The sequence below is a fragment of the Mus caroli genome, unplaced genomic scaffold, assembly GCF_978045245.1.
Source record: "Mus caroli unplaced genomic scaffold, Mus_caroli_1 scaffold_10, whole genome shotgun sequence".
Taxonomy (NCBI): domain Eukaryota; kingdom Metazoa; phylum Chordata; class Mammalia; order Rodentia; family Muridae; genus Mus; species Mus caroli.
In genome coordinates this window covers 2332906-2358255 of record NW_028227265.1, presented here as the reverse complement: position 1 = coordinate 2358255, position 25350 = coordinate 2332906, and the positions used below count along the sequence as shown (strand labels likewise).

Here is a 25350-nt window from a genome sequence, read left to right as displayed (position 1 = left end):
ACTCTTGACCACTTATATACATAGTCTTGTGGCTATTAAGTATTTAATCGGATATAACGAAAGTTAATTTTTCATGTACCAAGAAATTACACTAAGCATCTTTAGAAAATTTCCTACAAAATACATTTTTTTAATGATTTACACAATCATAGTAGCACACACATTCTAAAGTAGGAATTTCAACAGTTACACAGTAACGAATTCCAAAGTATCTAGGGCCAGTGAGATGGCTCAGTAAGTCCATGCTTTGGAAGGAAAAAACTCCAGAGTTTTCTGACCTCCACATTCACATCATATACATATTAAATAGTTACATCTATGCATGTATATAACCTGCTCACTCACAGGAGCCGTAAATTGTACATAGATTATATATGCACACACAATCTAATGTTACGTCTTTATATAGTTTATGCAAAAATGCTCCCAGAGTGATCAGGTAAAATTGCTGAAATTTAACTGAAATGGTTCTAAATACTATAAGGGAAACCAACCATAAATTATCCAGTCTTGGATACAGGAAATAGAGCTTTCTCTGCTGTAAAAGCTACACACTTTTATTTTTATTTAATATTTATTTAATGTGAGTACACTGTAGCTGTCTTCAGACACACAGCATAAGAGTGGATCGGACCCCATTACAGATGGTTGTGAGGCACCATGTGGTTGCTGGGAATTGAACTCAGGACCTCTGGAAGAACAGTCAGTGATCTTAACCACTGAGTCATCTCTCCAGCCCCACACTTTTATTTTTTACTTGTATATATGTGTGTGTAGGTTATGTTCGTGAAAAAGTGCACGAAGTCTGTGGAGACTAGAGGAGTTGGACCTAGGAGCTCAAGTTACAGTTGTGAACTGCTTGACGTGGGTGCTAGGAATTGAACTTAGGTACTCTGAAGAGCAGTGCGTGCTCTTAACCAAGAAAACAACTCTCCAGCCTCTAGAGCTAGGGGGTTTTTTTTGTTTGTTTTTTGTTTTAAGATTTATTTATGTATGTATAAGTACACTGTAGCTGTATCCAGACATTCCAGAAGAGAGCATCAGCCAGGCATGGTGGTACACGCCTTTAATCCCAGCACTTGGGAGGCAGAGGCAGGTGGATTTCTGAGTTCAAGGCCAGCCAAGGCTATACAGAGAAACCCTGTCTCAAACAAACAAACAACAACAACAACAACAAAAAACCAGAAGAGGGCATCAGATCTCATTATGGATGGTTGCGAGCTACCATGTGGTTGCTGGGATTTGAACTCAGGACCTTTGGAAGAACAGTCAGTATTCTTAACTTTTGAGCCATCTTTCCAGCCCCTAGAGCTATGTTTTAAAGACCTCATTAGGTTTTCTACATGGCATTTCCCAAAGACAGAACTTTTACAACTAAATGAGTGAAAACTTATCCTACCCTCTTGCCTACTGGACTGTGCCTGCCTGAATCAGCCTTGGCTTCCTGCTTCCCCCACTTCATCCTGGATCCAGCCTCAGTTTGGTAAGATGTGTCTGGAACTTAGAGAATGCAGCACCATGTTGTCATGTCATTCAACTTTAAAGATTGCAATTTAATTAACATCATTTATTAGATGCTGTCTTTAAACTTTCTGGGACAGCTGTTTCATTCTGAGTGATACTAATTTAAGCATCACATTTTCCTGGGAGAGTATTTTTCTTATGAGTGCCCCCCCTCCCCACCTTATAGCCAAGGACATCACTGACCACTGTAGTCACTGGCAACGAATTAGAAGATAGTCACTCTTATCGTATCAGTCTTATTGGTTAGCAATTATTAGATACAAGGGATAAGAAATGTAGATCTGCCGGGTGTGGTGGTACACGCCTTTAATCCCAGCACTCGGGAGGCAGAGACAGGTGGATTTCTGAGTTCGAGGCCAGCCTGGTCTACAAAGTGAGTTCCAGGATCAGCCAGGGCTACACAGAGAAACCCTGTCTCGAAAAACCAAAAAAAAAAAAAAAAAAAAAGTAGATCTACACTACAATTGCAAGAGAAAGAAAAATGAGAAGTGAAGAATGTGTGTGTTTTACACAGCTCACAAGTCTTTCTTAGGGCCGTGACTGTACCTGGAATCAGTGTTCTCACAGTGGCCATCTGAACACTTGTCCTAAACTGAGTATTAATGTTTATTATTTCTCTTTAAATACATTTCTAAGAACAAGGCTTCAAAGACGCCTTACATGTAGCATGAATTTAAAAACTAAAACAAAAAACAGACACCGTGGATGCCTCCACATTTTCTACATAATCCATAAAAAACCCCAGACACTCATTGCAAGGTTTCACCACAGAAAGGAGGCAACGTCAGTTATTACTGCTGTTTTCTTGGTTTCTTCATTTGTACTTTTTTCTTTTGTCCTTTCTTTTTCTTTTTCATGAGAACTGCCTTTTCTCCAATAAATGCATTCTTGGAATGGAATTTTCCTTCTTTGGAAGTAAAATTAAGTCTTTGCTTAGGTTTAATGACATCCTTCTTCAAGCTTGGATTTGAATTCTGTTGTTTTAGTTTCTCTTTATTAACAGAACGCATGACTCTCAGTTTTCTTCCCATTAGCTCAGAATTATTTAACTTCAAAGCAAGATGAACAGCATCTGTGTTCTGCAATAAGGAGAAACATTAATTTCCACCAGAAACTGATATGCAATGAAACTAGTAAGGTCAGAATTCAGTGGTCTATGTCAGTCTTCAAGCTTATACACACAAGTCCTTCTAGTCTATGCCCTAGAGGTCAGATCCCCAGGTTTGGTCAGCCTTGCTTGAACCCCTTGTTGCTCATGTTCCACTCACGGCTACAGGTGACGCTCAAGCTGCTTCACTAAATGCTCACAATCACGACCACAGGTTCACTGTTCATCATATGATGTCTCTTTAAAACAGTAATCAGCTCAAAACACAACTTTCTGTAAAATTCCTGTTGTAAGCAGAAGGCAGGAAAGTCTTCTACAGTCACTGAGATGTGGGACTAGAGACTAGAGGGTTCTACTTGAGTCCAAAATCCTATTCTATTCCAACACAGAACCATTAATACTATTTTCAATAAGGAGATATTGAAAGAACTCTACAAGGGTCTCAAAGAGGCAAGTAACATCTAGACACAGTAACAAATAAGATCAGTGTAACAGAGCAACACAAACCTCACACATGTAAGAGTGTTAAAAGCTCCCTGGCAATACTTATCAAGAGTCAAAGACCCTGGGTGCTGGACGATGTCTCACTCAGTAGTTAAGAGTACATTCGGTTCTTATGGAGAATTGGAGTTCCAGGCACCTACCTCCAGCTCAGGGAGGAATCCCACAACTCTGGCAGGTGCATGGACATTCACATGCATGTATCCACACAGACCATATGCATCCATGTTAAAAATAATAAAAATGAATCTAAGTGCCATTAAGTAGTATGCTATGTTCTTTACTGCTTAAGTCTGTTAGGGAACACTGAGTGAACACTCAGGTGTCTGCTCCATCTCTCAGAAGGTAAAATTCCAAAGTTTTAGTTCCTCTCATACCCAACACCTAAGCTATGACTTAGTACTGTCAGCATGTACAAACAAGGAGCTATAGCCACAGCAATGTGTGGCTATGGATTTAGCTTCCCTAAGTCAGAAATCGGGGATTTAAATGACAGCATCACCACAAAGATGGCACAGCAGTGACAACCTCGCCCCAGCATTTCAAAGAGCGTCCCCGCACAAGTCTCCCATACCTCAAAGAGCACATAGCCAAATCCTCTGCCAACTCCTGTAAGTGGGTTTCTCACGATCCTCACTGCCACAATGCTTCCACAGTCCAGAAAGTGTTCCTCCAAAGCAGACTCTTCAATTTCTACAAACAAATCCAAGTACAACCGAGGTGAACATGAGGACTCACCTTCAGCTGGAGCAGTTTGATAATGCTGAGATAAGCAAAGCCCCATGCACACAATAGTACAATAGGCTGCTTTTTTTTTTTTTTCCTTTACATCCCCCAATCAGGGTTTATGTGTAGCCCTGGCTATACTAGAACTCACTCTGTAGACCAGGCTGGCCTCCAACTCAGATTTGCCTGCCTCTGCCTCCCAAGTGCTGAGATTAAAGGCATGCGGCACCACCCTCCATCTTACAACATGCCTCTTAAAACTAGTCATAAGCTAATCATTAGACTATTTGTTTTGTTTGTGTGGGTTCTGGTGCTAAGGGCACGGAACTTAAAACCTCACAAATACCAGAGAGGAGCTCTGCTACTAAGCAACAACCCCCAGCTCTTTCTACATTTTTCTCTGAGGCAGCTAAAGTTGTAACAATAGTTATATTTTGATTTGTTTAAACCAACTTACTGTAAGGAAGATTCCCCACAAATACTGATCTCTTGTCCCTCTGAAATAAGAATAAAAACCAGTCAGTATATTAAAAACAGAAACTCTCCTACAACGCTACCCTGCCCTCTGCATTCCTCCCCTGCCAGTAGCCATCCACCTCCAGACTTGATCATACACCTGCCCAAGTCTGTTTCTTGTCTTCCCTCTGCACAGTAAGAGAGCAGAGGAGACTTATTCATGGTGGCACTCAGGGCGGTTCTTAGGGAAGGCCTGCTACTGGAAAGTTTTGCCTGTGAGGAGCTAATCAGCAAACACTTGAGGCTCTAAGGCAGGGGTTCTCAACCTGTTGGTAGTGGGGGGAATCAAATGACCATGTCACAGGGTTTGCCAGAGAACATTGGAAAACAGATATTTACCATTCATAACAGTAGAAAAATTACAGTTATGAAGTAGCAAGGAAAATAACTAACGCTGGGGGTCACCACAACATGATGAACTGTATTAAAGGGTCGCAGTATTAGGAAGTCCGAGAGTCACTGAGACTTGGTCTAAGGGCCACGTGGTCTCCATAGCAACTTCTTATCCTGCTGTAAGAACTGCTTAAGAAACATGTGGTTGTGTGCAGCTAACTTTATTGACAGACAGGTGGCAGGTAGCCTACTGACCCTCTGTGGTAGGGTCTGCTCCGACTGCTGTTCTCTTTCAACTGAGTAACTCTGACACTTAGAGAAGCACACATCTGCAGACTGAGCCCACAATCCTTTGTTGTCTGAAGACACAGCTGTCATGTGCAATCTGGTCACACTGCTGCAGCACTGAAACTATGATCTGCTCCTGGACAAAGTCCAGACTGCATAAAGTGAGGCAAAGCTGGCTTTACGTTTGCCTGCTAACCTAGCAACAGCATGCTGTGCCCTCGTACACCATTACCGTACCAAGCTCTTGATATTCCCCAAGGAAGTCAGGTTTCTGTCCTCAGTGCATAGACCTCACAGATACTACCTGGGAAAATATCTTCCTGTCCAGATAAACCTTTCAAGACTCAGAAAATTTGTTCTCCTGGAAACCATCCTTGTTCTTTCTTGTTGGCCTGTCCCCAGGTGCCCCATTCCTGAATGGGTGAAGCATCCCGTGCTCACGACAGCATTGACCTGCATTTGCTATGACAGCATTGACCATAAAACAGAGCCACAGGCTGAACGTTTGCACATCCCCTCCCAAGTACAGAGGGTCTTCAGTACTGTGCTCCTTACCTCTAACAAATGACAACTTTTCGTTACTAAACAGGCTCTCATTGTATAGCCCACTGTCCCAAAACGTGTGATTCTCCTATCTCTGTTTCCCCAGCACTGACACGGGTATACACTACCACCAAAACTTGAGTAACAACTTTCCTGACTTCAGTCTATGAAAAGAAAGTGCTAGAGGCTGGAGAGATGGCTCAGAGGTTGAGTACTGACTATTTTTCCAGAGGTTCTTAGTTCAATATGGTGGCTCATAACCATCTATAATGAGATCTGTAGTAACATATATAATAATCTTCTGGCCTGTAAGCATAAGAGGCGCTAGACCTGACAATTTCTTACTTTCTGCAACATCATGGGGAAGGGAATCATCAACTAGAAAGCGACCTGTTTATGATGGAGCCAACACTGCGGCCTTAGAACAAAGGCTCGCGCACACTTGCTCGCTCTCGCCCTCTCTCTCTCTCTCTCTCTCTCTCTCTCTTTCTCTCTCTCTCTCATATCCTTGGTTCCTTTCCACAGGCTCTTGCTAAGATCTTTTTGTTGTTGGCCTGTTTTCTTTGGGAAATTGTCTCACAAGTCATCCAGGTGGGCCTGTAATTCCAGCTGCTTCTTCTGTCTCACCCTCCTGATGCATGGATTACAGGCATGACCTACCATATCTGGCTGTCTTATTAACATCTTTAAACAAATAACATTCTACTTACAGAGGCCGTTTCAGATGCCAGATCAACTCGAATACGAAATCCTTCTGCAATCTGGGCCCCATTTCTAGTTATAAAGACAAGAGGACATAGCTATTGAAAATGGGCACTTAGCCATGGAAACATTTGCTGTAATGAAGCCAAATAATGAACCCATCTCTACAGGTCAGAGGCCAGCGACGTGCTCCACCCCAAACACGATTACCTTTGCAGAGCTTTTGCAGCAGCGCTCTCATCCTTGAACACTACATATGCATTGATGCTTTTCTGGTCAGGATGAAATTTACGTCTACAGAAAAAACATAAGGGGGCTGGTGAGATGGCTCAGCGGTTAAGAGCTCCGACTGCTCTTCCAAAGGTCCTGAGTTCAAATCCCAGCAACCATACGGTGGCTCACAACCATCCGTAATGAAATCTGATGCCCTTTTCTAGAGTGTCTGAACACAGCTACAGTGTACTTACATATAAATAATAAATAAATAAATAAATAAATAAATAAATATTAAAAAAATTATTTAAAAAAAAGAAAAAAATAAGAAAAAAAAAAAGGATCATGTAAAAGCTCTCAGTGGTTAAGAGCACTGACTGCTCTTCCAGAGTACTGAGTTCAATTCCCGTATTATACCCACATAGTAGCTCACATCTGTCTGTAACTCTTGTTCCAGGAGATCCAACATCCTTACACAGTTAGGTATATCTGTAGTCAAAACACCAATGTCGGGGGCTGGAGAGATGACTCAGATGTTAAGAGCATAGGCCATTCTCCCAGAGGTCCTGAGTTCAACTCCCAACAATTCCATGATGGCTAAAACCATCTATAATGGGATCTGATACCCTCTTCTGACACACAGGAGTACATGCAGATAGAGCACTTATATACATAAAATCAATAAATAAATCTTTAAAAAGAAAAAAAAACACCAATGTACATAAAATAAAAATAAATTTTAAAACAAGGAAATATCTTTTTTAAAAAGTTGCTAACCTCAAACTCAAGGGAAAAAAAACACTTGTACTGTTTTCTACAATCAATGTAAGACAGGACTTGCAGAGTGGAAGTTCCACAGTTGCATAAAGATCCAGTAATTTGAAAAAGAACACAGACATATAAAGACAGCAAAAAGAATAGGAAGCCCACACACTCTCTGGCATCATCACTGTGAGGGCGTGGTAAGAGCAGACTCCCACATATGCCAACCCAGAACAATAGAAGGATTCGAAACGTCATCCTGGCTCCAGCTCTGCACCCAGCAGAATCCTTTCACTGCAAGATCCATATATAAAAAGTGCATCCACAAACAGCTCAGCACACAGGAGCCTAGGCTCTGGCAGCCATTACCCACCCAGGAGCCCATCCTTCCTTCTGATGGCCAGCTCCACCTCTACTTCCTTGTGGACAGCCTTCTCACAATGCAGCCTCACCTACTCTTACAAATTACACTCTTATTTGTCCATTTTCCTCCTATCTCTGTCAAATCATTTGACCTCCATTACTTCTCACAGCCTGGACTTTGCTGGTCTACCATTTTGTGTATATTTTTAAGAGTTGCTGGCTGTGAAAAAGCAGTTTGGCATGCACCTTTGTCTTCTGTGCCTTGTAAACTGACTACTGGATCCAAAAGTTTGATCTGATTCAGACATGGCCCCTTTGTCAGAACCACAGTTATGTTCCTTCTCAGCAAGGCACACTTGTGTATGAGTGTGTTTACACATAAATACAGGTGTGTGTACAGGCCAGGGACCAATCTCATCTCTCATCCCTCAAGTGCTGTCTACTATTTCTGTGTATATTTTTAAGACACTTGTGTGATTGTAGGTACGGGTGGCATGCACACGCATGTGTAGGGAGAGGACAACTCGTGGGAATTAATCCTGTCCTTCCACGACTGGGGTTCCAGGGATTGATCCAAGGTAATCTTGCTTGGCAGCAGACAATTTTCTTTGCAGGGCCATCCTGCAGGTACTACCTACATTTTTGAGATGGGGGTTTCTTATTGGCCTGGGTCTCACCATAGGCTAGACTGGCTGGCTACTAGGTACCAGGGCTCTAGGTACTACAATTATGGCAAGCACTATGTCAGCTTTTTGTTTGTTTGGTTGGTTTTTGAGACAGGGTTTCTCTGTATAGTCCTGGCTGTCCTGAAACTCACTCTGCAGACCATGCTGGCCTGGAACTCAGAAATCTGCCTGACTCTGCCTCCAAAGTGCTGGGAGTAAAGGCGTGGGCTGCCACTGTCCAGCGCCAGCTTTTTTTTAAAAAAAACAAGGCTTCCAGGGAATCAAGCTTAGGTCCTCAAGACAACCACTTAACTGACTGAGCCCTCTCCTCCACAGGCTAGCTTTTCACCTCTAGTGATTATGGACAATGCTGCTGCCCAAGGGCAATGCAATATGGATGTGATTCAGCAGAAAATAGTAATATTAAAGATAAATAGACTAGGGACTGGAGAGATGGCTCACTGGTTAAGGGCAGTTGTTCCCCTCGAAGAAGGCCTGGGTCACTTCCCAGCACCCTCAGAGCAGTTCACAACCATCTGTTAATTCCAGTTCCAGGGATGTGACATCCTTTTCTGGCCTCCTCAAACACCAAACACACACATGGTGAACATATACATGCAGATAAAACCATATACATGAAAAATAAAAATAAATCATAAAGAAGACAGCAGAATGGACTTAGTAGTGTTCACTGGTCCTTGGCTAAAGATGTTAACCTGCTGCTGAAGTAATAAAAAGGCCAACACACAAATGAGCACCACTACAAAGTGAACAAGTAAAGAGTGCCAGGCGTGGCATGCGGCATGCTGCAGCACACTACACTAACATCCTTTCCTTTTATGTTGAAAAACAAATCAAAACAAAACTTTTCAAGCCAGGTGTGGTGGTGAACACCTTTAATCCCAGCACTGGGAAGCAGAGGCAGGTGGATCTCTGTGAGCTGGAGGCCAGCCTGGGTATAAAGTAAGTTTCAGGATAGCCAGGGCTACACAGAGAAAACCCTGTCACAAAAGACTGAAAAAACACTGTTTTCATACAATATATTCTGATTCGTTTTCCCTCCCTTATCTTCTCCCACATCCTTCTCTCTCTTTAGAAAACAGGCAAATAAGAAAACAATCACAAGAGAAAAAAAGCTTGAGAAATTGCACACATACACACATACCCATAAAAACACAAAATCAGGAACTATAACATATAAACAAAAGACCAACATGGTAAAAAAAATGCCCAAACAACAATATGAGACAAAGAGGAAAAAAAAAAAAGCCTTCAAAATTACAAAGTGTGTGTTTTGTGTTGGCCATCTACTCCTGGGCAGAGGGCCTTTTATACCCAGTGAGACTCCATCGGAGAAAACTAATTTTTCCTGTGTGAGCAGCTGACACTTGTAGACAGCTTCTGGGTTAGGGATGGGGCTCATGTTCACTTCCACAATCAGCACTGAGTCTGTATAGCTTGGACCTGCACATGCTGCCACAGTCTCTGTGACTTACTCTGTACAATCTGGCTGTTTTCTATTGAGAAGAAAGCTGTGATTTACTAGATGAGGAATGCTGCCAAGCACTGAGCCAGACATTAACCTCACACCTAACATGGATTCTGATTTATGAATGAAAAAACTGAGGTTTGAAGACATGTGTGATAGTGATCAAAAGGTAACAAGCTAGCCAAGGATAGAAACTCAGTCTGGCAGACTCCAGCACCTAATTCTCTCTCCACAACGTGCAGCTGTTGACAAACCCACAGCTGTCAACATCCCAAGAACATGGGAACAGAATGTGGCTCTGTTTCTCTGTCTGCAAAGATCTTTGTCACGTGAACACCAGTGGCAAGCAGGTGGGTCTGCCTCACTGCAGAGCTGGCCTTGCATCAGCCTCAATGCGTCATCATGAACCACTAATGACAGTGCTCTCCTTCCCCTACAACACAGAAGCCAGAAAGAGCATCTCTCCTGTCTCTCAGCTAATCTACAGCATCAAAACTTTGGCAGAAGCCATCAGAGCAGGAGTCTTGGAGGAAAGCAGCCTGGACACTAAGGCCAGGCTCCAAGAACTCCAGAGAGAGACGATAACAGCATGGGTGAATCTCAGCCAGAACCCTAGAGGTACTGATGCTGGAGGAGGGAGCATGCACAGGGTATTCTCTGATCTGAGCTATCACCCATGGGAAGATGGAGAGTGGGCAGGAGCCCCAGAGCACAACTATGGTAACAACAGACTGGAGTAGAGTGCCCAAGCCCCACCTGGATTCTCCTCCAGATGAAGAGGAAAGTGAAGATGCTGTGGAGGACAGTCAGCCTGTCACTTAGGGCAGAGACAAGACTCCAGGGCTAGAAGAAAAGGAAAGGGGAACCTCTTGTCAGCAAGCTGGTATGGAACTTTAAGACCCATTAAAGACAAAAAGGCCGAGCCTAGTCTACAAGATGGCTCGATGAGTGAAAATGCCTGCAAACATGAATGACAACCTGAGTCTGATCCTTTAATACTCACAAGGTGGTAGAGAAACAACTCCCACAAGCACACTGTAGCACACGCAGGCCCACACTCATGCATACAAACATTAAAGCAGGGTGGGGGTGGGAGGCCTAGCTGCCACATCGAGGAAGAGCTGACCATAGATCTTGACAGATCCTGAGCCTGCCGGCTCTGAGTCTAGGCCAGGACAACAAAGTGCCTTGTGCTTGTATTCCTACTATACTACAGGCTCACCAACAGCTGGAGAACTTGACATTGGATCCCCAATAAATTGTGGGATTCCATGTTTTTGATTCTGACACCAAAGCAGGGACTGGCCACATGGCTCAGTGTTTAAGAGCATTGGCTGATCTTTTAGAGGACTTGGATTCAATTCCCAACACTCCTACAGTAGCTCACAGCTGTGAATCCAATTTCATGATGTCTGGCACTGTCACAGACATGCATGTGGGCAAAACGCTAAAGAACATAAAATAAAAATAAATAAATCCAAAAAAAAAAAAAGGCATCCAAAGCTTTTGTATGCAGAATATGTAGTTTTCCCTAACCTGCTGTCTGTCTGTCTCTCTCCTCCCTTCACACCCCCCTCAGAAACAAGAAAAAGATAGAACAGGTGAAGCTTTTACAAATACTTGACCAAACATCCAAACATGCAAATACCCAGTAAGCACATAATCAATGTCGGCCATTTTAAAGTATGAGAACCACACAGAGCTTGTGGAAAAGCCTTTAGAAGGCTAGCATAAAATGACTGGCAGCGGGGCTGGAGAGATGGCTCAGTGGGTAAGAGCACCCGACTGCTCTTCCAAAGGTCTGGAGTTCAAATCCCAGCAACCACATGGTGGCTCACAACCATCCGTAACAAGATCTGACTCCCTCTTCTGGAGTGTCTGAAGACAGCTACAGTGTACTTACATATAAATAAATAAATCTTAAAAAAAAAAAAAGGAAAAAAAAAAAAAGACTGGCAGCATCCAGTGCTGGTGAGAACGTGAACATGTGCTGTTCTCACCTACTAAAGGAAGGGGTGCTGGGTGGCTATTTTTTAGGAAACATACCTACTATAAGGTGCAGCAATTCTACCTCAGGGACTTTTCCAGACATAAACTAGGTGCAGATGTTTATGCATGAAAGGTAAAAACTGAAACCCCCTGAATATCAAGAGCTAGTGAACAACTAAGCTTTGCTAACTCCATACAAAGCAACAGTGTCGACAAAGATCAGGATACTGGTGCACACAGGATAGGTCTCAGAATCATGCTGAGCAAAGTCAGAGGCAGTGTGTGCTTAGCATGAAGCAGGCCTCATATCCCATCCCAGAATCAAGAATGCAAGACACGGGAAGGGTGGGGACACAGCAGCACATGTTCCTCAGAGGAACAAAGCAGGTGAATGGCTCCCTAAGGACAGAGGAGGAGGGGCAACTGCAAGGGCACAGCAGGAGACTGGGCTAAAGGGGACACTCAGGATGCAGACTATGGTAATGTCTGCACCAGGGCACACACAGCCCATCCTAAAGGTGGCCAGAGGCAGTGGTGTCCTGTATACACCCAGCACTCAGGAAACAAAGCAGAAAATCAGGTGGAGTTCCACAGAACTTGCTACATAACAAGACTGTCTAAAAAAATCTAAAGGTTGGCTGGGCAGGGTAGTGTACACCTTCAATCTCAGCACTTGCAAGGTACAGATAGGCAGATCTCTGTGTATTCCAGACCAGCCAGCTAGTAGGGCTACATAAGACCATGTCTCAAAAAGAAAAAAAAAAAAAAAAAAAAGAGTGGGGGATGGGACTGGGTGTAGTCACCTGGTATATACAAAAGTCCTGAGTTCAATCCCCAAAATAGCAAAAGAGAAGAGACAACTAAAGTTGCACATCTCAATTGTGCAATTTTACTTAAGGTAAATTACACTTTTAAGCACTTTTAATTACTTAAGGTAATTACACAATAAAACACCTAAAGTTTCCATGGCGAGATTCCACATGCAAACACACACACACACACACAAGAGGAAAAGATTAATAGGGAAACAAACATTTCTATCTTCCATCACAAATATCTAACTTCTTCCCTGTCAAGCAAATAAAAACCAAGCAACTCAATAGCCAAAAACAATCTAGAGCAAAGTAACAGGCCTGCTGCAGGGGTGGATGCTCATTCAACTTGAGCCACAAAGACCACTGTCACCTGCCAGGCTGCTCTTGTTTATAAATAACAACTTTTATAAAATGAAGCCTGCACTATAACCAGGTGAACAGTCCTGTGAGACAGCAGCCATTGTAAGTGCAAAGTACTTCCCAGTGCTCTTCATGACCATAAGACACCTGCAGGTATAGTTAAATAAATGGGGCAGACCTTACAGAACTCTAGGATGGTCTAAAATAAAGAGAAAGGAATCTTATTATGAGCTTACTTTATTGCAGCCAACTTCTTGGTTAGTGTCCCCTCTGCTGGCATCTTTTAAGAAGAAAAAGAAACATTAAAACTTTGAATTTGAGATATTTTTCCAAGTTGGTTAGCATTTTCATTCTTCCCCTTTTTCAGTACTGGAGACTGACCGCAGGGCTCCAAGAATGCCAACGTGGTCTATCTCTGCCACACTCCCAGACACACACGTTACATTTTAGGAGCCAGAACATTCTAAGCACATGTAAGTCATGTAACTCAAAACACTGTAGGGCAATCAAATCAGAAGCCGCTATCACCGTGCCTGTGAAGAGGACTCTGAGCCACCTATAATCCTAGAATCCCCGCACTTGAAACAGGAGGATGAGGAAATGGAAAGTCACCCTCAGCTGTAAGTGAGCTTGAGTTCAAGGCTACAGGAAGCCCTACCACAAAACAGAAATGGGGAGGGGGGCATGAGAATTAAGATACAAGGAATTCCACAGACAACATCACACTCAACAGCCTCTCTAACAACAAAGGCACAAGTACAGACAAGAGGCTCAGGCTACAGGATGATTCATGACAATGAAGAGTCATGAGAACAGTTTTTGGTTTTTTTTTTAAAGATTTATTTTATTAATATATGTAAGTACACTGTAGCTGTCTTTAGACACTCCAGAAGAGGGAGTCAGATCTTGTTGCGGATGGTTGTGAGCCACCATGTGGTTGCTGGGATTTGAACTCTGGACCTTCAGAAGAGCAGTCGGGTGCTCTTACCCACTGAGCCATCTCACCAGCCTGAGAACAGTTTTATAAAGTAAATGTGTGTGGGGGAGCATCATTTATAAACCTAAAATGTCTAAACTGGTAATAAGGAAACATTTCCTTTGCATCTAAGAGATTATATCCCAGTGGGTCCTAAAATTAGTGGTGTCTTTGTTTGTTTTAGACAGGACCTTTGCAGCCCAGGCTAGACATGGCCTCAGCATATAGCTGAGGACAATCTTGACCTCGGACCTATGGAACACACCCCAGGAGAACCAAGGGCACGCTGTACTACCAGCAAAGAAAAGCTAAAGTGACAAAGCAGCAGCTGTGGGAAGAGCCACACAGCCAACAAAACACATGGCTTCAGTTCAGGGTAGTAAGTGCTGTGCTGCACGATGAGGCTTAAGCACACAGAGGGCCACACACACCTGGAACCATGGTATGGTCAGCTCTTCTAACAAGAGATAATAAAATGGCTGGAGAGATGACTCAGCAGTAAAGACAACTGCTTTTCTAGAAGACCCACCCAGGCTTCTTTCCCACAGCTGACTGTTAACTCCAATCGATTCCAGGGGATCTGATGCCCTCTTCTGACCTCCAGGAGCACTCTACGCACATCCAGGCAAACCATCCAACCATACACATAAAAATTAAATCTTAAAGAGATTCGCAATAAAAACAAAACTTTTTAAAAGAAGCCATGAATAAATATAGGCTAAGGAGAAAGGAAAGAAGTGACTTAATTGGGTAAGGCCTCTATGTGAAAAGCGAGCAGAGCAAGTAACAGGCCAGGTGCACCAAGGAGTTAACAGCGGAATGCCACATCCTACAGGCATCCTGCACCTAGGGTGTGTGCCAAGACGCCCCAGTTAGTTCAGGTAAGAGCTTCACATTGGGAAGTGGAGCTCAGAGGAGCAGGTAAGTTGGTGGTAATGGTGGGGAACAAGCATGCTGACAGAAATAATTAGAACTGTCAAGATCTCAGAAAATGTCTACTTTTAAATAATCAGTCTGTTTTTCCATGGGACAATTTTGTTCAGGGAGAGCCTGCAGGAGTTAGTGGGTAATTCCAGGGAGGCACAAGGCAGCAGCAACAACAGAGCCATCCAGCCCACGCCTCTACAGTGTGGAGACTGAGAAACTACAAACCCTAGGCAAGCATCCAACTGCTGATCTATGCTCTCAGCCCTGAGAAGCCCTAAGAGAATCATGAAAGCAAGAGCAATCAAACAAGGTAAGCCCTTCCTGTGCATGCTGAAATACTGCACATTACACTGAAAAGAATTTTGAAAAACACACTGCTGGGCGTGATGGCGCACACCTTTGGTTCTAGCACCCAGGAAGCAGAAGCAGAAGCAGAAGCAGAAGCAGAAGCAGAAGCAGAAGCAATGGATTTCTGTGAATTCTAGACCAACCTGGTCTATTAAGTGAGTTCCAGGACAGCTGGGGCTACATAGTGAGATTCTGTCTCAAAACAAACAAGAACAGAAACATACACGTTCCTGGTATTTCATTCTCTGAACATTTAAATTAGCATAACTGCTTGAGAGTGGAATCAGATCCTAAGCACTCCTGCAGTGCCCAAGCACACACTGCTGCAGTCCCACTCCTCTCTGCCCACAGCACTAGTCAGGCTGCCTGCGGCATGGTGAGAAACAGTCCCCTGCCTACTCTGACAGCAGAGACAGTCACCCACCTGCCCATCAAATCCCATGGCCAGCCTTGGTGATAGATGTCACTGTACTGTGTGAACTCATGCAGTTATCTATGCCATGACATTATGCAGTTTTCAGTGGGAGAAGACACTTACCACAGAACGAAATCGTACGGATTCTACTTGTCCATACTCTTTAAAAAATGACTTCAGCTTCTAAAATAAACAATATACACGTGCATGTTAGCCAATACCCTGAACATCTGTGTCACAAAAGAAATGATGTGCTGGGCGTGGTGGCGCACGCCTTTAATCCCAGCACTTGGGAGGCAGAGGCAGGCGGATTTCTGAGTTCGAGGCCAGCCTGGTCTACAAAGTGACTTCCAGGACAGCCAGGGCTACGCAATGAAACCCTGTCTCAAAAAACAAAACAAACAAACAAAAACAAACAAAAAAAGGAAATGATGTGAATTTATTTTAAGACCATTCCAGAATCAAGTGTGAGTAGTATCCCAGCACTAGAAACACAAAGTGGAGTCAAGAAGATGAGGTGTTCACATCCAGTGTCTAAAAACCAAAGAACATGTCAGAAAAACACATGACTTCAGTTGGACAGACGAAAAGATTTTACAGAAACTTGGTTAGAAGAAAAATACTATTCAGGTTCACATTATCATCCATGCATGGCCTGTATGATAGCTGTATGTTTCAATGTTTATAACTTATTTGACACTTAAATGAAGGTTAGTTAGACTTGTATTTTGCACATAATCTCTGATCTTTTCACACTGGCTTAAATCACAGTGCCTTTTAAGGATACTGTTCCACAGAGAAAATCTCCAGCTCTTTGACTCTGACTACCCTTGTGTGGGGAATCCTTGTTAGTCATTTTGGGACAAATTCTTGGACTATCTCAAGATGTGAAGAACATACATGTATTTATAGGTACAACAGTAATTTGTACAACTAATTCTAATTTAAAAGCCATTTACTGTAAGAATATTTTTTACAGAACAACATAACATCACACTTCTCTCCTCTGAGCTCTTATTACTTAGCTAGCCTGGGGTACATGAGATTCATAGGGAGATGACACAAAACTGACCAAAAACACCTGGGCATAGTTTCTAATCCTAGCTCTTAGGAGGTAGAGGAAGAAGAATTACCATGAGTTAAAGACCAGAGTAAACACTCAGCAGCTAAGAGCACTTTTCACTTTTCAATAGGACCTGAGTTTGGTTCTCAGAATAGGGGTAGAAGAGTGGTGAGTAGGACAAGGACAGAGGCTGATGACTTTTGGCCTTTAACCCTCTCTTACTGTTTTGAGGGCCAGAAGCTGATGGCTTCTGGCAATTTAACTCTCTCTTGCTATTCTGGGGCCAAAAGCTAATGATTTTTGGCAATTTCACAGAGAAAGGGAAAAAAGTAAGTAAGTAAGAAAGAAAGAAAGAAAGAAAGAAAGAAAGAAAGAAAGAAAGAAAGAAAGAAAGAAAGTTAGTTGTGTGCATGCATGTGTGCATGCGCGCGCACACACACACACACACACACACACACCACTCAGGCCAGGCCTGACCACCTGCTTCATCAATTTCACAAGTGTATATGCATACTTATACACATACACATATACCTACATACGTATGTTCATACAAACAGACATATATACATTTATACTGGTGGATGGAACAGAGCCCAAACAGTCACACTTTATTTTTTTCTCTCAGTCTTTTTATACCTTCTTAGACAAAAGTTCCTTATAAAATGCCACACAAAAGCAGAGTTACAGAAGGATGTCAATAGTAAGTAAATTCAAAGCAGTGGTTCATTCTATAAGCTCACTGTAAGTTCAAAGCAACAGTTTCACGTGGCCTTACTTTATCATAGTGTACACTTGGGGCTTCATCTTTTGGACCTGACCTGGAATGTTTTTCCTTGATCATAGTTTTTTTCTAAAAAAAGAGCCTATTTCTCTTCTAAGTGTAATTTATGAAAGCTCATTGTACTCCTTATTATGCAGCCTTTACTTGCTATTCTATGAGGAGGGGACACATTCTATTCTTTTGTTTGTTTGTTTGTGTATTTGAGACAGGGGTTCTCTGCGCAGTCCTGGCTGTCCTGGAACTCACTCTGTAGACCAGGCTGGTCTTGAACTCAGAAATCCACCTGCCTCTGCCTCCCAAGTGCTAGGATTACAGGCGTGCGCCACCACTGCCCGGACAACACACTCTATTCTTGATTCTAACTTTATTATATCTTTTTGGTAAAACAACTAAAACTCTCTCCCCTTAAACTTTCTTCCTAAAATTATTTGAATCAGATCAGGAATTCCATAGTCATTAGTTCATCTAAACAGCATTAATTCATGAAAGTTCATTTTCATGTTGATCTGCAGAAAATGTGCCCAGTAGGGTGGCTACCACTCAGGAAGTAGTCACACGAGGCTATAAGCAGTGCAGGTCTCCTGGCGTCCATTCACACCAAGTGAGATAAATGAGAAGTGTGGCAATGAAAAGCATGAGAAAGGACATCAGTCGAAAGAAGCAACCCTGGGACTAAGTCTCTGGGGCCCTGCCTCACCAGAGCTCACTCACTACAGCCAAGCAAGTGGATGGCTGTCTCCAGGGAGCTCACTTGCCCATTGCCGGTCTTCTTGCATGGTATCCACCATCGGCACCCAAATGATGGCTCACAATCATCCATCCATTACTTCACTTCCAGAGGATCTGATGCCTTCTGACCTCCACAGGCATCAGGTATTTATGCAGTGCACATACATGTGGAGAAAATATTCACCCACATAAAACAATTCTAAAAAGTAGGTTTATTTAATTAAAGGGTAGTACATGATATCTTTACAAATGAAAGACTAGGGAATAAAACTCACTGTGTTTTCTAAGAATAAAAATATAAACCCATTCTTCCAAAGATGAACAGGATTTGAGCCTGAGGTTTGCATAGACTACCAACTACACCCACATAGAAGGCAAAACTCATTCTTCCACACAGCAAATATATTCTTTGAACCTTTGCTGTGTTAGGCATCCTCTCATGTGTGCAAGACAGAACAGTAAAGGAAGGAGGGAAGGAGGGAGAGAGGGAGGTAGGGAGGGAGGGATGGACATAAAGAGAAGGAGAGAGAGTTATATTGGTTAACATTCTAGTGGCATTAACAGGAAGAAAGCTGAAGAGGGGGAAAAAAAAAAAACAGACATAGGCCACTACTATTTTAAACATGACTTTCACAAGCCTAAATTTGGGCTAAGAGCCAAGCAATACACACACACACACACACAAACACACACACACACACACACACACACGCACACACCAGAACCCATCTATGGTGTGCTGACTAGGAAGCACAAAGATGCTACAGCAATGAGTTAGTTATCAACTATGAGCTCATTAAACGTAACCTTAGTCAACAGCTTCTCTAGGTTTATTCTACCCCCTTCCACTCACCTTCTTATTACACGTGACAGGCAAATTGCCAACAAACACAGTCCTCTCGTTTTTTAACCGCTCCTCTTCGGGGTTGACTGAGATTTTTGTTCTTTGGCCCCCATCCTTAGCAAGGCTGAGGTCAACGTCCAGTGCTTCTCCATCTGCCACTTTACCCCGAGACTGAGACTTTCTTCGTCTTCCCTGCCCTTGGTCCTGATGAAGCTCTTCTTCTAGATCAGCACTTGCTAGAGCACTTTCCCTAGTTTTTAAGGAACAACCAAAGAAAGGAGGAGTCAAAAACAAAACAAACAAACAAACCAGCATGTGACAAAGTCAGTCCTGCCTCCTCACTGCAGACACCTTCTGCTGGCTTCTGCTGTGCGCTACCTTTAGAAAACAAAGTCTATATCAAAGAGTTTAAGGAATATTTTCTGACATACTAAAGCCAGGCGGCGGTGGCGGCAGCAGCAGAGGGCACAGGAGTTCTAAAGGAAAGCCACATAAGCTCTTCATGTCTACTTTACACTCTGTGGGTGCCCATTATTGTCATTCTCTGCCCTAGGCCCTGGACACTCAACACTCTCTAAGACCTACAGAGGTTTCTATGCCCACCAAACAGTCTGAAAACAGAATCTGTCGATTGAGAAAACATGGGTCCTTACTTAGGAGAGTTCTATCTAGTTGAAGGACTGCTAACTAAAGTAAATGAAGGGTCCACCGAGCATGGCAAATATGGCTATGACTGGCCTTGCCCCACCCCTTGCTAAAAAACATTAGATTACATTCCTAAAGCTAACCACTAAGGTTAGCGTTATTCCCTTATTTGGCCACTTCCTTCTAATAAGGTCCAGCAATCAAAAGCCCCCTTTGGTTGCCCTAATTAACAAGCCCAATAAAAATTAAACACCTAACCCTAACACAGGGTTTCTTCCCCTTTTACCTTTATAAACTGCCACTTGCCTATGAGCCACTTGTGTCTCCTCTTTATCTAGAGGCAGTCCTTTGTGGTCACTGCCATTCCCTATTCCCTACCCCCTAGAGCCAAACATCCCTCTCTCTCCCCCTCTGCCTTGTTGCCTTCCCCTTCTCCCTCATCCTCTATTTCCTATCTTTGTCTCTTATCTCACCCCCCCCCCATATCCTTTGTACTAGGAATTGGGTCTTGAGGTGTCTTGTGTTGACACTGTCCCTTCAGAAGCTCTGAGATGGTGAATACAAACAGATGGTTCTGGTGCACGGGGACACTCAAGTCTGACGCCACACTGACAAGAGAACTAGACAGGGGTCTTAAGGTGAGAGAAAAGGGGGCTGCAGGAGCCATGCAATGACTCACTGGGTTCCCACTGTGCTTCTTAAAGCCTTTCAGCAGTGCACTACAGAGGCAGGCAGTGATCACGTGACAACAGCTAGCGTGGCAATGGCTAGGATACCTGAAAAGAACCATGAAGACCAAGAAAGGCTTCCTTTTTTTTTTTTTTTTTTTTTGGTTTTTTTGGTTTTTCGAGACAGGGTTTCTCTGGGTAGCCCTGGGTGTCCTGGAACTCACTTTGTAAACCAGGCTGGTCTTGAACTCAGAAATCTGTCTGCCTCTGCCTCCCAAGTGTTGGGATTAAAGGCATGCGCCACCACCGCCCGGCCAAGAAAGGCTTCTTAAAGAAGGTAGCAGTGTGTGTCGCAGTCTTAAATAAATACCACTATTGCTCCTCCACCAAGAGCCCAAGTACAATGATCTGTTCATTTCAACATCTAACGTAGCTGGCAAGGAAAAAGGGAATGGTGGAGCCCAGCTGAGAGCGACCAGTTACACAAAAGCATTTCCTTTGGGAGACAGGAAACCACAAGACTGACTACCTACAAAAATCACTTGGGCACTGGAAGCCAACCTGGACCACACGGACAGGCTGTACTTCAAAAATTAATTTGAATCCAGAGACATAGCTCAGCAAGGCACTCAGCCTAGCATGTATCTTTCTTTGTTCAATGTCCAGCACCATAGAAGGAAGGGAAGAAAGGGGGGAGGGAGGGAGAGAGGGAGGAAAGAAGAGGGAAGGCAAGGGAGGAAGGAGGGAGAAAAAAGGGCGGAGAGGAAGGAGGGCAGGCAGGTACACACACAGACCCAAGTCAATCATGCAATGGAGAAGATAGGAAATGAACAAGATGTATAAATATGAACAGGAAAGATAGTCATGACAACACACAAAAAAAGCAGGCCAGAACAAGGATGGAGATGGAAAAGAAGGCAGACTAACAGAATTAAAGAATAGTGACTGGACTTGAGAAGGTAAGGCAGGAGGATCTTAAGTTCAGACTGGCATAGAGTGCTACGCACACTCCAGTGAAGTTTGCTTGGCAGGCCGAGAGGCCTGGAAGCACTCACAAGGCAAAGAGTTTCACAGAAACTCACCTCCCGGAGTTTTGGCGTTCTCATTAACCTGTATACTCATACCCTATTCCCGAGTTAGTCTGGTGTATGGATCCACGTGCTCTCTTTTAGTATTATTTTATTATATGTGCCTTTTAAGATTGAATTCTGATATAGTTAAGTCTCCCACCAGTGTTCAAGGTTCCAGAAGTCAACCAGCTTGGAATCTGGTAGAAATGCAGTAAGGAAGTTACCTTTCAGTAACTAATTAAACATTACAAAAGACAGAGCCAGCAGCTCAGGGCTGGTCTACAGAGTGTTTACCATGAAAGAGCCAGGGAATCCCACTGAGATAGAAATCTTCAGTACAGGCTACATTGCATATTAGAAGCAAGCTGGTGAATTCTTCTGACAAATGGAGATTCTCCACGGATACTTAAAAGTTACTAGAAATCATCAGGGCCCAGGAAATAGGGGGGTTGTGGTATTGCAGCATTCATGAGAATGTCTGCTAAAGTAGAACCCCTGGTGGTGAGCTTAACAATAGACTAGTTTTACACCAGGCTCCCTTCTTAGTGGCAGCGGCCTGGTCCCTGCCTTCTTTTGATGTATACATTCCTTTTGTATTATCACTGTAACTTGGTGGATTGTATCTCATCTGGTTTCTTGCTATTCTGCTGTATAAAAAGTTTGATGCTCGACCTGACAAAATACATTCAGATTCTACACAACCTCCTGTGTGCATCTGTCATTTGCCAACTCCTGCACATTTGCCCATCTGCACCCAGAGACCCGTCCACGCAGACAAAGGGACCCAGAGGGTCACGGCAATAGAGAAATACAGTTAGACTGTCTTTTCATTAAAAAAGAAAGAAAAAAAAGATGACAGCTTCAGGACTGAGCAGCTGAGTAGCTGTGTGTGAAGAGGTGAGAGCACAGGGTAACTCCTCCAGCACGGGCTTAGGCAGTTATCTGGACGTGAAGTACCATAACGCAGTTTGAAGCATTTTATTTTGCTTTTTGGGTTTTGATTTAAGGAAGGTGTCATGCAACCTAGGCTGGCTTCAAACTCACTATATATAGTGTAGGATAACTCTGAGTGTCCGATCCAAGAACCGCCACCTTCCAAGTGCTGGGACTGCAGGTATGTGTTACCATGCACAGTTTAACAAGGAACACTCCACCAAGTGAGGCACATCTCTAGCCTCGTGGAGCACTATCTTAAGGTAAACAAGGAATGTATAGGTGCAGATACAGCCAATCAAAAAGACGGAACAGGTCTAATGCTCAGGGCCGACACACAGCAGTGCCCATGAAGAACAGCTGCGAGATGATTGACAAGAACTCTGAGAAGAAGCCGTTTCCTAAGAGCAAGCTCAGGAAAGGTGTTCATCTTAATTCAGAGACAAAACAGAGAAGTAAGGGAACAGAAAGCTTGGAATGTAAAGCTTCGAGAAAGCAGTCACCGAGTGGAAGCAGAGCGCAGTCCTCAGAGGGTGTGAGGGTGGTGGGGAACTAGTGCAGTGGCTCAGCAGGCAAAGGCACCTGTCCTGCAGCCAGACAGCGAATGGACTCCTAGGAGCTGGTCCTTCCACAGGCCGCCTTGACGGGAATGCACTGACACACATGCAGGCAACAAATATAATAACTACTGAAGGTTTTTCTGAAAGAGGAGAGTGTAAAAATGGGAAAAGAAAATAGGCTTGAAGCAGCGAGAAGGAATTGAGAGCCGAAGGGTTTGTGGAAGCTGAAGTACAGCTTAGGTTGCAGAGTGAGTTTAAGGCCCACCTGGGATGCAAGGAGTCTCCAAGAAAGAATGAGGAACACTCAATAGAAAAGTAGTGTATCTGTTTGGATACTAACTCATATATTCTGTAAAAGGAATTTTAAGTTAGTGAGGGAAATTTGGTTCCTATGAAAACCAAATTCACATTTTAAAGACACACTAACTCAGAAATTCCAACTCAGAAAACAGAGGTTAAAGTCCTAACAAGGCTGGCTCAGAATCAAGACGCAGTGATGGACGCAAAGACCTAAAAAGCTGATCTACCAGTATCTGTTCGCTTAGGATAAATGGCTTTCTTGTATTTTTTAACCCTGTATGAGACTTTGTATAATGTATTTTTTTAAATTTCAGAATATGCAGTGAAAAAAATTAAGATGAACATTAAAAAAAAAAACTGCCTGAGGTATTTAATATAGCAAAAAGGAGATTTGTACCAACCTGTTTGCCAGTCTCTTGTCTGCATCGGAGAGTTTCTTCACTTTCACTTTTCTCGCAGGCTCTCGCAAAACTGGATTTTTGGTATGGGACACACTCTCTTCTTCTTCATCATCATCATCAAGTTTTCTTTTTTTAGATGTTTCCTTTCAAAAGTTTGAAGTCATATTTAAAACCTCAAACTTAAAAAAAAAATCCTGACCCTAAAGCTGTGTGTTGTGGCTTATATCTGTAATTCCAGCATTCAGGATATAGAGGCAGGAGGAACTGTGCCAGGCCAGCCAGAGCTACATAGCAAAGTCCCTCCGTCTCCAAGTCCCTGAGCAGTACTCCGATGCCTTTCTACATGGATACTTCTTCACGGGTTACGGAGAGAAGCAGAATATTCTTGCAGCACCAGCTATTCAGTGGAAAGGTGAGGCAGGAATATAGAATCTGGGTTACCGTGTATGCTAAGCGTGGGCAACTAGTGAGACCCTGTCTCAAAATAAAAAGTCAAGTCGGACTCTGTAATCTCAGCACTCAAGGCTGGAGAAGGATCAGGAGTTTAGTTCATCCTCGGATACATAGCAGAAATTTGAGGCTTACACGGTCTACAGGTGACCCTGCCAATCAAATCGGCTGAGGGTGAAGCGCTAGCCCCGCTCAAGGGACCAGACAGACACTGCTGTCAGGAGAGTGACCCTCTACATCTCTCTCTACCGGGATACTCAGGGTGCAGCCCGGCGACTCACCTGGGGCACAGGCACAAATACAGGGGGAGCCGATGGCTCCGCGGTGCTGAAGAGAGCGGCCAGCCGCCCCGTCCCGCCTCCAGGAGGCCGCGGGCTGCCCCGCAGGCTGTCGGCGACTTGTCCCACCAGGTAGTCGCTGGACGCACTGCTCACGCCGTCTCCAGGGCTCTGTCTGCAAACACAAGCACACTCTTCAGCCACGCCGCGCCACTCACCACCAACCCATCCACACCAACGCCCGCCGCCACTCACCTCCGCTTCGAGCCCTTCCTTCTCTTGCGTTCCTCCCCTCCCAGAGCCATGCTGAAAACTGAGCTTCCGGGACGGAAGTCCTGGGTCCGCGCTTCTGAGATCCGACTAGTCATGCGTTCCCGCTGGTTCCGGGTTCCGGCAGCCTCCCGGTTCCGACTACTTCCGTTCTAAGGCTGAGCTCTTCCGCTCAGGACCACGCCTCCTCTCCCCATTCAGTCCGCGGCTGCGCAGGAGCCGTGCTAGGCTTAATACTAAGGGATTTGCAGTCCCCAGGAGTCTCAGGGAAACCTACGCTGAGGGCGTGCAGCAAGTATGACGAGTAGCTGAGGCCTAACGTTAACGAGGGTCAGCTAAAACCTGACATGGTGGCTCAGGCCTTTAATCCCAGAATTTGGGGCTCGAAGTAGCCGGATTACCTCGATTTCCAGGACAGGCTAAACCCACAGGGCTCCAGCATAGCTGCCTTGTCTCAAACAAAACAACCCCCCCCCCCCCCAGGCTTAGGGAAGGCTGACGGCCGCAGCTCATTAAGGAAGGCGGTTTCCAAGAAATGGGGCTACGGGGATGTGTCTTAGCAGTCTGGGAAGGGTCTGTACAACTTTCCCGAAGTTTGACGTTTCAAAGTCGACAGAAAACAAGTATTTGGGACCACAACTTTAACTGGTCCCATCCTTGTACTATTCCGTCTTCAAAGCCGCCCTGTTTTTTTTTTTTTTTAATATTTATTTATTATTATACATAAGTACACTGTAGCTGTCTTCAGACATACCAGAAGAGGGCGTCAGATCTCATTATGGATGGTTGTGA

The 25350-nt window shown here is 43.9% G+C and overlaps 1 protein-coding gene across 1 annotated transcript; it reads right to left on the bottom strand.

Moving 5' to 3' along the window:
• Positions 1-1670: 1670 nt before the first annotated feature.
• Positions 1671-24643, bottom strand: Rbm34 (RNA binding motif protein 34). Its single transcript, XM_021170547.3, has 11 exons — positions 24544-24643; positions 24292-24463; positions 23561-23703; positions 18993-19233; positions 15687-15746; positions 13134-13177; positions 6452-6535; positions 6250-6313; positions 4317-4356; positions 3708-3826; positions 1671-2603 (listed from the first exon to the last, which is right to left on the bottom strand). Exons 1-11 carry the CDS (start codon positions 24591-24593, stop codon positions 2316-2318), a joined length of 1305 nt encoding a protein of 434 aa, XP_021026206.1. The 5' UTR covers positions 24594-24643; the 3' UTR covers positions 1671-2315.
• Between the last annotated feature and the right edge of the window lie 707 nt (positions 24644-25350).

Excerpts from the sequence above, each read along its gene's own strand:
- Rbm34 (XM_021170547.3), bottom strand. The coding sequence starts at position 24,593 with ATGGCTCTGGGAGGGGAGGAACGCAAGAGAAGGAAGGGCTCGAAGCGG. Across the intron at positions 23,704-24,291 it reads TATTTGTGCCTGTGCCCCAG|GAAACATCTAAAAAAAGAAA; the intron begins GTGAGTCGCCGG and ends AACTTTTGAAAG. Across the intron at positions 3,827-4,316 it reads TGTGGGGAATCTTCCTTACA|AAATTGAAGAGTCTGCTTTG; the intron begins GTAAGTTGGTTT and ends ATTTGTTTGTAG.